This window comes from Eulemur rufifrons, unplaced genomic scaffold, assembly GCF_041146395.1.
Source record: "Eulemur rufifrons isolate Redbay unplaced genomic scaffold, OSU_ERuf_1 scaffold_107, whole genome shotgun sequence".
In the NCBI taxonomy this organism is placed as follows: Eukaryota; Metazoa; Chordata; class Mammalia; order Primates; family Lemuridae; genus Eulemur; species Eulemur rufifrons.
Genome location: NW_027182889.1, coordinates 448689 through 461802, shown reverse-complemented (window position 1 = coordinate 461802; position 13114 = coordinate 448689). Strand labels below are relative to the sequence as shown.

Below are 13114 nucleotides of genomic sequence, written 5' to 3'. Positions count from 1 at the left end.
AGCTGGACGTAAGGCCACTGGGCTGTGCTTGTGCTGCGGCTCCCAGAGGCACCAGGGGCCCCGCTGTCCCCCAGGAGAGCCAGCTGGTCTCTGAGCGGGGCTGAGGCCTGCGCCCAGCAGACACTGGGCCCGGGGGCTGACGGGAACCTCCTCCGGCGGCGCCCCTGGCCCTGGCCTGCTGCGTCAGGAGGTGGTGGCTGGAGCCTTGTGCAGAGGGCAACGTCTGTGTACAGGGCCAGGACCACCCCGATTTGTCATCGTGGAGGGGGCTGCGGCGCCCCCAGGCGGATGGGGTCGGCCTAGTCCTCCTGGGGCCTCTCCACCGTGAGAAACGTGTCCAGGATTGCGGCCTGCCGCTCAGGGTCGCCAAGGGGCTGCTTCTCGCGGTTCTGCTCGGCTCTTGTCCGCGTCCAGGAGGGGGAGCGAAGGCAGCCGGCCCGCGGGAGCGGGTGCAGCCCTGGCGGGAACCCGGGAAGTGAAATCAGCACGGCCGAGAGGCCTGGGTGGGTGCGTGGCAGCCGCCTGGGTCCCGCCTGCTGAGGCCCTGCCCTGGGCCCCGCGTTGCCTTTGCTGCCCCTCACCCCAGGTCCCCCACCGCACACTGGGGTTCCTGGCACCACCAGGGACGTGGACACTGTGGTCTGGGTGCAGCCTGAGCGGGGCCTCCCCCTCCCCGTGACAACCTGGCTCTGGCTGCTGCTCGGTCACTCGGTGGGGGGGCCTCCCCAGAGCCCCCACAGCTTGGAGCGGCCGGGCGCACCTGAGGGCCCCCCAGGCCTCGCCGAGCCTCTGCCCGCCGTGGGTCTTGTCTTGCCCCAGCTTGCAGCCCCACGGGCTGGGGTTCAGGTGTGTCGAGGCCTGAGCCCCCCCCACCTCCCCAGCCGCAGCAGCCCAGGCCGGCCTGGCTGGGCTCACACCTGCGGGCCTGTGGGAGGGTGTGGGGAGGCCGAGGAGCCGGTGGGCTTGTCCTGGAGGTGAGCTGGGGGCAGACTGCCCTTGAGGTGAGGCTGGGCCCCATTCCACTGCCCCAGCCAGGGACCACGGGACCACGGGACCACGGGACCATGGGGCAGCTGGCAGGATCCGTGCTGGGCTGGCTCCTTCAGTGAGGTCCCGGGTGGCCAGGGACGGGGAAGCAGAGCCCAGGCCCAGCTGCCTGGTCGGGGGAGGCCTGGGCTCCTGTGCCCTCCTCCAGAGACAGAAGGTCACACAGGTCACACTGGCGTCCTTTCCTACTCACTGTCAGAAGAGACTAAAAGACACACTTGTGTCCCCAGTAGAGGTGAGTCCTGTACTCTGATCACAGGGCTTGGGACGGGGACACGAAGGTGGCCACGCCGTGGGGCCCTGCTCGGGTGGGCTGTGAGCTGAGGGGGAGGGAAGGGTGCTGGCGCCAGCCCTCAGGCCAGTGGCAGTGCTTCCGGGGGAATTGGGGAAACTGAGTCAGTGAGCTGGGGAGGGGCCCGGGCTGGTGAAACCCCAGCCCTGCCTTGCGCTTGGTCTCACTTAGGCTAAAATTCTGTAGAATCTGTAGCAGATTCTACTTAGGACGGACGGTGGCTTGGGGCTTTAGCTGCTCACTGGAGCGGTGACGTCCAGGGGCAGCAGCTGCAGTGGGGGGGACTCCTGAGAAGCAGGGAATGAGGTGGGGGCGCCGGACACTCCCTGAGACTCACCTGAGACCCCAGGACTCCCGCAGGGCCTCAGCCCACCACCCACCCACCTCCCACAGGCCCGATGCCGCCTCACCTGCTGGGGACTCGCTGGTGAGGTTCTCGTCGTCCGAGTCGGCGAAGACCTCGGCCAGCTCCTGGTCGGACATGTCGGTCAGCTCGGTGAGGTCCAGGAGGTCGAAGTGGACCTCCAGAGAGGAGACGCTGCTCAGGGGCTCTGGGGGCGGAGGGGGGACAGTCACCCCCCAGTCTGTGCTGGATCCTCCCACAGGGCTCCCAGATGACCCCCAGCTTTCTGTAAAGGCAGCCTGGCCCAGGGCGTCTGTCGTGCACACCTTAGAAAGCTCGCTGAAGGTCCTGTTCCCCAGACAGGTCACCGAGGCCAGACAGCCACAGCTTCACGAGCGAGCGCTCAGCACTGGACCGACCTGGATTCCCAGGCTGTCTCTGAGCCGCCACACCCCGGGGAGTGTTTGGACAGGAGGTGCACCGCTGCCTCCTTCCCGGGAGGCTCAGGGCCCCCCACAGTGTGCTGGGCTGGTCAGCGATACTCACGCCTCCTCTCAGTGACCTGCAGGAGCCCCGGCGCTGGTATCGGGATGCCCACCTCCTCTTCCACCACGGGCGAGTGGCAGCCGTCCCCCGGCCCATGGGCTGGGACACCCAGGGCCGCCGGCAGGACCTCAACCTCCTTAACGATCTCTGCGACCAGAGACACAGGGTGTTACCTTGAGGCCCACAGGGGGCCCCCAATAAGCACCAGCACCCAGGGTCCAGGGAGGGCCTGAGGACTGGGCACAGCAGGTCCTCCTCTGAGTCTCTGGGCAATGGCCGGGGAGTGCCTAGGGGTGGCCAGACGGTGGCCGCCCCTTCCCCTTGGGCCCTGCCACGTCCCTCTGACATCCAGGTCACTCTGGGTACCTGGGCGCCAACAGAGGGAGCGCCAGGCAGGCCTTGCTGTGGGGAGTTCCACGGGGTCCCTGCAGGTTAGCTCAGAGCCCCTGTGTTTCCAAACTGCTGCTGGCCTCCAGTTTTGTCCCAGCCCAGCATCCCGTGAAGAGTCACTTGTGGATTTCTGTGGCCAGAGTCTCTGGTTCCCTTTAATCCAGAACAGTCCGTCTGTCCTGTCTGAGTTTTCTTTTTATTTATTTACTTAACGATTATTTTTTTAAGAGTCAGGGTCTCTCTCTGTGGCCCAGGCTGGAGTGCAGTGGTGAAATCACAGCTCACTGCAGCCTCCAACTCCTGGGCTCAAGTGATCCTCCCACCTCAGCCTCCCAAGTAGCTGGGACTACAGGCATGCGCCACCACACCTGGGTAGTTTTTCAATTTTTTGTAGAGATGGGGTCTCACTATGTTGCCCAAGCTGGTCTTGAACTCCTGGCCTCCAGTGATCCCCCTGCCACGGCCTCCCAAAGTGCTGGGATTACAGGTGTCAGCCACTGTGCCTGGCCAGTTTTTCTTTTTAAAAACCGATGTCGCCGTACTTGAGTTCAAAATAATACAGTCTCTGGCTTCTATCAAAAAGTCTGAGAACAACAGATGCTGGCATGGATGCGGCAAGAAGGGAACACACACGTTGTTGGTGGGACTGCAAACTGGTACAACCTCTACGGAAAGCAGTATGGAGACACCTCAAAGAACTAACTAGACCTACCATTGGATCCACCAATCCCACCATTGGGCATTTACTCAAAGGAAAAAAGACATTTTATAAAAAAGACATCTGCACTTGAATGTTTATAGCAGCACAATTCACGATCGCAAAGAAGTGGAAACAACCCAAGTGCCCACAGATATGTGAGTGGATTAATAAGATGTGGTGTATGTATACCATGGAGTATTACTCAGCCATGAAAAAAGCGGTGAACTAACACCTTTTGTAACAACCCGCAGCGTCCCCGGGCACCTTCTCTCCTCCCCAGCTGAGCTGAAGAGGACCAGGAAGTTGACCCAGGACTGTGGAGCCTGCGCCCGGGGCTCCTGGTGACAGAACCTGTGCAGACCTGGGAGGCCCCCCCTCCCCGGCGCCCCGTCTCCAGCGGCAGGAGAGCCGGGCAGCGTGGCTGTGAGCGGGGGACCTGGCAGCCGAGTGGGGACATGCCGTGTCCTCATGCCACGCAGGGGACAGCCTGCCTCCGTGTGAGACAGCCGAGTGCGTGTCCCTGCGTGGGCCCTGCAGGCCTGGGGGCTGGCCAGGCCGGAGGCACACGGTGTCCGATTGCCACCTCTCCGCTGGCGCTTGGAACACGGTTTCGGAGAAGACTTGGAGGGTCGAGTTACAGCCGGTGTCCCGGCCACCCAGAGGGCACAGGAGGTGTGATCTGGACTCCTGATTGGGTGAGTGGGACCCAGCCGGGCCCTTGAGCCTTTCCGCAGGGAGGGGCGGGGCCATGTTCTACCGGCCTGTGCAGGTCACAGTTCCAGAATGTTCCCACACAGCCTGCGGCCATGGCTGTGGCAGCTGTGGCTCCGCCCCGGCGGGGGCTCCAGAAGGTGCTCTGGCTGGGGTGGGGTGGAGCAGGGGCCTCAGACCTGCTGGGTCCCCGACGGAACAGGCGCAGCCCCCCAAGGCACAGGTGGCGCAGAGCCCCGAGAGGCGGGGGGAAACTGAGGTACAGAGGGCATAAGTCACTCATAGGGAGGCTCAGCGTGAAGGATTCCCAGCTGAGGAAAGGCCACAGGCTTACAGCCCCGGCACGGGTCCCCTCACCCCTCACCCCCACCTCTGCCCCGCCCCCGACAGCCCCCCGAAATCAAGGGGAGCTGGGGGGGTGGGAGCAGAAAGCCCGAGCCCCCACCTGGGCGGCGACTCTGGGTCGATAATGGCGACGGCAGCGCGTGTTTTTCTGGTACTTTGTGCCAGGCACAGTCCAGCATTCTGTTTATCAACTAACTTCATCTTCCCCTGACCCTTACTCCCGGCTACACGGGGAAGACTCTTGAGTTTTGTGCTTTAGAGATGAGGAAACTGAGGCACAGCTGGGTCAGCACCTGTCCCAGGGGCTGAGCACGGACCAGGTGGGAGCTCTCAGCTTCCCCCTGCCAGCCGCTTCCCGGTCCCGGCATGGGGCTGGGGACAGGGGTCCTGGCACAGGGGCCGGCAGGGGGAGAAGCAGCCCCCACCTCGCGGGCTTCTGTTCCCTGGGTTTCTGAGAAGGCGGGATGGAGGCGGGGTCTCTGCGCACAGCCCCCCTCTCACTCGCCGCGGCGCCTCGTCTAGACAAGGAGGAAGGGGCTCCTTCTTTCATTCACACTCATCCAACCAAGACTTCTGAACACCCCTCTGCCCTGGGGACGTGGCATGACCAAAGAGATGGTTCGTGCCCCGGCAGTGCCAGGGAGCAGTGGGGCCAGCTCCCGTGTTGGAGAGCCGGAGCAGGAGTCAAGGGGGCACTGGGTGACACCTGGGGGAGAGGCTTGCACCAGCATGACGCACGCAAAGGTCCCGAGGCTGCGCATCTGCGGGACAGCCGAGGGCCAGCCAGGCGGGCCTTGCAAACAGGGTGAGGGTGGGCGGGAGCTGGGGCGTGGCTGGGGTGTGTGCAGCCACGTGGGTGTGGTCAGGACTTTGGCTCTGCTCTGCGTGAGGCGGGAGAAGCTGCCGCGGGTTTCCACCTAGCAGGGCGCATCTGCCTGCATTTCTGCGGTGAGCAGCGAGGACAGTCCTCGGGAGAGAGGGCTGCAGGCGCTGCCCCGCCCTGCTCCACTCGTGCCGAGACGGCCCCAGACAGCACCGCAGCCACACAGCGAACACCTGGCAGGGCCCGGGAACGCCAGCAGTCCTCGTCATAGATCCCGGGTCAGACGCCACAGACAGCCCACGGGACAGACCTACGCGGGCTCTTGGAAGCACATCTTTTTGCATTTTAACATCCCTGAAACAGCAGCGCATCTGTAGCTGATGGTATCCTGGAGTTGACGGAATTTGGTCTGTGAACGTTTGAAGCCCCCAGGCATCGAGCTTTGTTTCTTTTCCATCTCCCTTTGGCAGTGGGCTGGTCTTTGTTCTGAAAATCCTCATGCCCTGGCCTGCCGTGAGGAAGGAAAACACAGAAGATGCAACTTTTGCCGTCAAGAACAGTTTTGGCCGGAAGAATGAGATGGAAGACGGGCAACTGAGGCGGAATGCCAGGGCCAGACGAGGCACCAGCCCCCAGGAGGGGCGAGGTTGATTTTTGGCAGGTGAACTGTGCAGCCACTGTGAAGAGGCCAGTGTTTCCTCCAGCGGTTAAATTAGAGTCACCACACGACCCAGCAGTCGTGTTCCCAGGTGTATTCCCAGGAGAGACGAAAACATTCGTACACACGAAGACTCGTGCAGTTGACCCTGGGACGACACAGGTGTGGACTGCGCGAGGCCACGGACACGTGGATTCTCTCCCACGCCGGCCACGCCCGAGACAGCAGAGCGGCCCCTCTCACTCGTCCTGCCCCTTTGACTGCTCAGAGACAGGGGTGAAGGCCTTATGATAATCCACTTCCACTTAGTGAATAGTTTTTTCGTCCTTATGATTTTCTTAACGTTCTATTTTTTCTAGTTTAGTTTACTGTAAGAATATAGTATGTAACATATATATATATAACATATAAAATATGTGTTGACTGTTTATGTTACCGGTAAGGCTTAACGTCAACAGTGGCAGTTAAGTTTTGGGGGAGTTAGAAGTTTTTCTGCTTGGATTTGTGGCTGTGCCGGGGTCGGGGACCCTAACCCCTGCGTTGTTCAAAGCTCAGCTGTTCGTGCATGTTCAGAGCAGCACGATTCACGTAGTCAAAAGCGAAAACAATGCAAATGTCCCTCAGTAGATCAACGGATAAACAAGGCGTGGTCTAGCCATACAGAGGAATATTATTCAACCATAAAAATGAACGAAGCGCCGACTGAGGCTACAACATGGATGAACCTTGGCGTCATTATGTTGCCTGCGCGAGCCAGACACAAAAGGCCACACATTTTATGACTCCATTATGTGAAGTGTCCAGAACAGGCGAATAGTGATTGCCAGTGGCGGGGGTGGGGTGGAGAATGGGTACAGGCTCTTCTTGGGGGGGATGAAAATATTCTAAAATTGGTGGTGAAGACTGCAAAACTCTGTGAATATACTAAAATACAGAATTACGTGCTTTAAAAGGGTGAACTTTACATGTGAATTACATCTCAAAAACAATTCTCTGGGAGAGAGAGTGAGACCCTGTCTCAAAACAACAGCAACAACAAAACAATGCTCGATGGAAACAAAGGTACAAGGTTGACCCGTGGCTGGAGCTGATGGGCAAAGCCCAGGGGACAGGACACACACTCACACGTGTGGGTGCCTGGCCACACCGGACACGGGGCTCAGCCCCAGGCTGAGACTGGCTACGGGAAGTCTGGGTTGTTGCTGCGTTCCCAAGGCGTGTGCTCGGCCCTGGCACGCAGTAGGTGCACAAGAAACGTAGGTGAGTGAGTGAGCCCACAACCCCAGTGTGTACGTAGCTGCGTCGGGAACCACAGTAGGTCTGAGCCCTCTGCACAAGCGCCTGTGGGAAGAAGCAGCCATCACCCCTGTGTGAGGCGGCTGCTCTTCTCAGCAGTGACAGGGGCCCGGGCAGGGTGCTGGCCGCCGGGCTGGCCATAAGCTGGGCGGGCAGAGGTCAGCGGGGGTTTCCGATGCCCCAGGAAGGACCTCGTGGGTGGGGTCACAGCAGTGTCTTGGTCCCCAGTCCAGCACAGCCCTGTCAACGGAGGGCCCAGCCCCCTGCAGGAGCTGCCGCCCTGACTGCTGGGTGGGCACTGGGGCAGCCTCAGCCCTGCCCACCGAGGCTTCCCTGGGGGCTGATTGCCGACACCTCGTGCTCTGCTGCTGACCTATTTTCCAGCACGTTCGTGATTCGAACACTTGGCCCAAATCTCATGCTCCCTGCCGTGCACCGAGCCCTGCCCAGAGCCTCCAGGAGCGACTGCACACGCCGCTGCACGGATGGATGATGAACGCAGCGAGTGAGCGAGCGTCATAAAAACCAAAAGGGTTGCAGACGAGAAGAGACGGTCACAGAGGTGGGGGCCCCTGTACCCCATCTCCCCAGCACCCCTGTCCCTGATTCAGAGCCTTCAATAGACTGAGGTGGGCGAGAGCCCCGGCTTCCAGCAGCACCAGGTGGGGCTCAGGGAGGGCCCTCTTCACCCACTGCCCGTACTTCTCACCTCCGTGTTCTGCACACTTTGACATTGAGAAATTATTGTTAATTTGTTTAGGTGCAATGGTTTTGGGGGGCTGGGTGTGATGGCTAATACCTGTAATCCCAGCACTTTGGGAGGCTGAGGCAAGAGGATCGCCTGAGGCCAGGAGTTTGAGACCAGCCTGGACAATAGTGAGACCTCTCTCTACAAAAAAAAAAAAATTAGCTGGGTGTGGTGGTACACTTATAGTCTAGCTACTTGGGAGGCTGAGGCAGGAGGATCACTTGAGTCCAGGAATTGGAGGTTGCAGTAAGGTATGTTGGCACCGCTGTACTTTAGCATGGGCAACAGAGTAAGAAGATGTCTAAAAAATAAAAAAATAATGTTTTTTAAGAGATGGGGTCTCAATATGCTGCCCAGGCTGGCCTTGAACTCCTGGGCTCAAGCAATCCTCCCACCTCAGCCTCCCAAGTGGCTGGGACTATGTGCACCACCGTGCCTGGCAAAAATAGTATTTTAATTATGCTTTATAAAAATCTTTTAGCGATAATTTAAGAAACATTTATGGATGAAATACGTCTAAATTTGCCTCAAACTACTACTGAAGGGTCGATGGTGACGGTCTGGATGGGCAGGCAGTGGGGCTGGGGGCTGGGTTGTGGCACGTGGGGCTTCATCATGATGTTCTTTTGACTTTGGTAGTTTTCAAAGGTACGTGAGAACTCAAGACAATGACAGTCACAGTCCCCAACATGTGACCTCACGAGGTCCCACAGAGTAGAGATCGCCAGCCACTTTGCAGACAAGGAGACAGGCCAAGGGTGTGGAGGAGTGTGAGCCCTCCGAGGACAGGGCTCCGCCTGTCCCGCTGTCCCCACTGCAGGCGTGGTGCCCGCCAGAGCAGGGACCAGGCGAACACGGATCTGTGCACGGAGCCAGGTCGCCGTGTGACGCCCCCAGCGAGGGACGGACTCTGACAATGAAGCTGCTCTCGGTGCCTTTCAAGCTGCCGGGCAGTCCCTCTTCCTTTCCCCGAAGGAAAGGAGGCTAGATGTGAATCTCCTCTTCCCAAATGCCTCACCTCTGTCTTCTCGCTGGGCTTCCACAGCCCTGCAAGGCAGGGGCTCTCTCCACTGACAGGCGTGGAAACTGAGGCTCAGAGGGCCCAGCTGCTTTGTCAACATCTAAAGGCTCACAAGTCACAGCCTGGAGCCAGCGCTGAGCTCTGGAGCCCTGCACTGCAACTGTTCTGCTTCCTGTGTCCACCGGGAAGTCCCAGGGTCCTGGGACTGTCAACAGCAAGAAAGCTCTGATTCCCTCCCGCAAGCGACAAAACAGAAAACCCAGACCTGCTAGTTCCTGGATGCCCCTGGCGGTGCTTAGAGCGATGTGACAAGGGCCCCCCACAGGACATCATCCCCCACCTTGGACTACGGCTACACGGGGGCAGGTGGACTCCCTGCTTCCAGACAGACAGCTCTGGGGACGGCCCTCGGGGCTCTGGAGGAGGCCGCTGTGTGGCTGGAGGCCCCTGTGTAGTTAGGGGGGAGCAGGTTGGTTTGTACCCCTGGCACCTGCTGGCTCCCTGGGATGGGACCCCCCAGCAAACCCGGGAGGTAGTGGGCCTGGCCAGGCAGGCGGAGGCGTCTGCAATTTACATCCAAGTTCCTAGGCCCATGGAACCCAGAAAACCCTTCTGGAAAGGGCTCCGAGAGGGAAGGGGGTGGTTCTGAGAGTTTCCTGCCATTGCCAGCCACCCCCAGTCTGGAGCCAGACTCCAAGGGGGGAGACCCGCGGTAGGATCTCGGCCTCCCCAGCAGCTGAGAGGGGCTTCGAGGAGAGGTCAGTCCCCGCACACCTTCCTCGCCGGCCAGACGTGTGCGCTCCTGGGCCTCGCCCAGACCAGCCGCCACTGCAGCCTCCGGAGCCCCCGGCAGGCCGCGCCCCGGCACATCCCCCACGCCCCCACCGAGCTCCTGTCTCAGCCCGGCCCCTTGTAGGGTCTCTGCCTCCCGACCCTCTCCCCGCCTCGGTCGCCGCTGGGGTGAACAAAGCGGACGCGCCAGCAAGCGCGCAGCGTCGCCTCCACACCACAGCGACCGGGGCCCCCAACTCCGGCCCCGGCTCGCCTTTGCCCCGCTCCCCGGATCCCCGGCTGGCTCGGCGGGGAGGGGGTTTGGGACGAAACTCTGGGCCACCCACCAAGGAGCCCGCCAGGCACGGCTTCCCGGACCAGGAGCGCAGAGAACAAGGGGGCGGAGACTCGGTCTGTGCGCCCCCAGCCCCGCGCGGGGGCCGCTCCCGGGAGGTGTCCCCCGCCGGACGGACAGCCTCCCTCCCCGCCCCCCAGCTCTCGGAGCCGCCGGCAGCTCCCGGGCGCGGCCGATGGGTGGGCCTGGGGGGAGGGGCTGCGGCTCGCCGCCGGGAAGGCGCAGCTTGGGGGTCCCGGGGGCTGGGACCCTACTCACCTCCCGGGCCAGCGCCCTCCGGGGGCTCCATGCGGCCGGCGGGGTCTGAGAGGGGCACGGGCAGCGGCGGCGTCACCCGGCCCGGGCGCCCCAACAGCTGCGGCGGCGGCTCGGCCTGGGCTCCTGGCGCAGCGCATCGGGGCAGCAGCCTGGGGGCCGCGGCGGCGGGGAGGAGCCCGCGGGGCGGGGCGCGCAGCTGCTCCAGGGCCCCGGCCCCCCTCGCGTCTGTCCCCGGCCGGCAGGACAGGTGCGGCCCCGCCCCGCTCCGCGCGCGCCCCCTGCAGGCCCGGGCCCCGCGGAGCCCCCTCCAGCGCCGACCCCGCCGGCCGCGGACCCCACCCCCGGCCGGGAGTCGGGGGCTCCCGCGGACTCATTCGGCAGCAGCGCGGCTTCCGTCCGTTCGCTCACCGCCGGGTGTTTGGGGGGTGCGAGCTACGCGCAGGTGCCCCTTAGGAGCGGGAGCGGGGCAGATGGCGCGGCCTGTGCAGCATCGACACCCTCGGGCGGTGAGCACAGAGCGGCGGAGCGCGGCGAATGCTGCGAATCAACACTGAGGGTGGTGGGGGCGAGGCGTGTAGTTGGGGGGCCGGAGGGGGGCAGGGTGCGGGTGGGAGTTCTGGGGAGCGGGGCGGGCCGGGAGGACGCCCTGGGAAAGGCAGGCAGGGCCGGGCGCGCAATGAAGTTCCATCTCCGAACGCGAACGCGGCGCCAGGCCTGCGCGCGGTCCCCGGGGTGCGCCAGGCTCTGTGCCGAGGCCTTTGCGCACAGAGCTGTGGCTCAGGGCTTCTCCCGGTGACCCTACGAAGAAGGTATCCTGACTTTCGGGGGAAGCAGCTGAGCACAGAGCGGCGGGTAACCTGCCCGAGGTGGCCCATCCGGGTGCTGGAAGTCAGAAGGTCCAACTCCCAGCTCATGCGCTTTTCCCAAAAGCAAAACAAACCAAAGCAAAGCATCCGGGAAGAAGAGTTTGTTCCTAGCTGCGAATGGAGAAGGCTGGCGGAAGACGCATGAACTGACGGGTGGACTTCCTTCGGCCCAGAGTGCAGGAAAGGCTCCCGCTCACAGGTGGGTCCCTCTGTCGCTCCAGCCAATCAAAGTCACCACCGAGGCCCTGGCTGCCCACCCGGGCCTCACTCTCCCCGCAACTCCAGTGTCAGGGCATTTGAGCGTGAAAGTCTCGTCAGTGAGGCAGGCTAACAGCTCCCACCTTTCTTTAGTTTACAAAGCAAACAAAAATACAAACTGCTGTTTAAAACCCTCTAGAATGTTTTCATGCCCCACTGGGACAAGCTGAGCCACTGGCCTCCCTGACGCCCAAGAGGTGTTTTTACCTCTCAGGGATGAAGCTGGGTGGATGGTGGGATGGCAGCAAGCCAGCGGCCACGGTGGGTGGGCTTGGGCCACTGGGAGTCACTGGGGTGGCAGTTTGTGTTTTCTCAAAGCCGCCACAGCAGCATTTCTGATCCCACGTCTTCCAGAACCTTCCATTCCCATCAAGACTCTCCCCATCTGTGCCGCTTCTGCTTAAACATTGTTGGGGCTTGTGACTCCTCCGGCCAATAGAGTGTGGCAGAAGAGATGTCATGTGACTTCCGAGGCTGCATCACAAGAGGGGTTCAGCTCTCTGGAAAGGGTCCCATTGGAACTAGGCTGCCTCACAACTAGGCTCATGAGGAAGCAGGTGCGGTGAGAGGCCACCTGGGTGTGCTCTGGCTGGTGGTCCCGCTGAGGTCTCAGCCAACAGCCGGCCTCGACTGCCAGGCATGAGCGAGCCCTGAGATGGTTCTAGACTCTGCTAAGGTCTCAGCCAACAGTCGGCCTCGACTGCCAGGCGTGAGCGAGCCCGGAGATGTGTGTCCGGGGGAGGGTGGTGAGTGGGGCTGAGGTGAGTTGTCCCCACAGTCTGGGCCAAGTTGCAGATTTATGAGCAAAACAAATGTTGCCATTGTATTAAGCTGCTACCTTTTAGGGTTACCTGTTATGTAGCCGTAGTAACTGCAACAGTAATTTTTGTGTAATAATGAGTCCCATTTCAGAAATGAATAAATGATACAGACAGTGGTCTTGTCTAATGTTGCCCAGGTGGTGATTGACAGGCAGTCTGATTCCAGGGGCCAGTGTCTATTTATCTTTCACTTCTCTTTAAGAACATTTTCAATCATGTGAAAGTAGAGAGAATGGTACAATCAACCCACATGTGCCCATCACTCTGGTTCAGCAATTACCAACTCATTGGCCAATCTCCTTTCTTCTCTATCCTCAATCACCTGTCTCCTGTTGGGTCTTTTTGAGGCAAATCCCGTACATATTATATCATTTCATTTGTAAATACTTCAATATTTATCTCTAAAAGAAAGTCCAGACTTCTTAGACATCACCCTTTTTAGAATTTTCAGTTATGGATACATAATAGTTGTAAACATTTATGGGGCACATGTGATGTTTTGACAGAGACATACTGTCATCAAATCAGGGTAATTGGGGTATCTGTCACCTCGAGCATTTATCATTTCTTTGTGTTAGGAACATTCCAATTCCACTCTTTTTGTTATTTTAAAATGTACAAAAATTGTTGTTAACTTTTAAACGCTCTTGTTACCCTAACATCCAGGCCTGTAGCAAGTTGTCGCAGTGGCCGAGGCGCTTAACTGGAAGACTAAGTGGGAACGACCCAAACATTGGACGGAATAGCCAGTTGGTTTGTATGTATTAACATTTGCTCTGGGATTTTACAGGAAACTCAGATGTCATTTATCTGGGTTTCTGAGCTGCAAAGCTCGGTGCTGAATGAAAGTATCTTATGCCACACA

General features: G+C 60.3%; 1 protein-coding gene across 1 annotated transcript; it reads right to left on the bottom strand.

The window, feature by feature from the left end:
• Positions 1-149: 149 nt before the first annotated feature.
• On the bottom strand, positions 150-10335 carry DBNDD1 (dysbindin domain containing 1). The gene is made up of 4 exons (XM_069464771.1): positions 10305-10335; positions 2229-2375; positions 1750-1890; positions 150-457 (listed from the first exon to the last, which is right to left on the bottom strand). The coding sequence occupies exons 1-4, from the start codon at positions 10333-10335 to the stop codon at positions 300-302; spliced, it is 477 nt and encodes a 158-aa protein (XP_069320872.1). The 3' UTR covers positions 150-299.
• Between the last annotated feature and the right edge of the window lie 2779 nt (positions 10336-13114).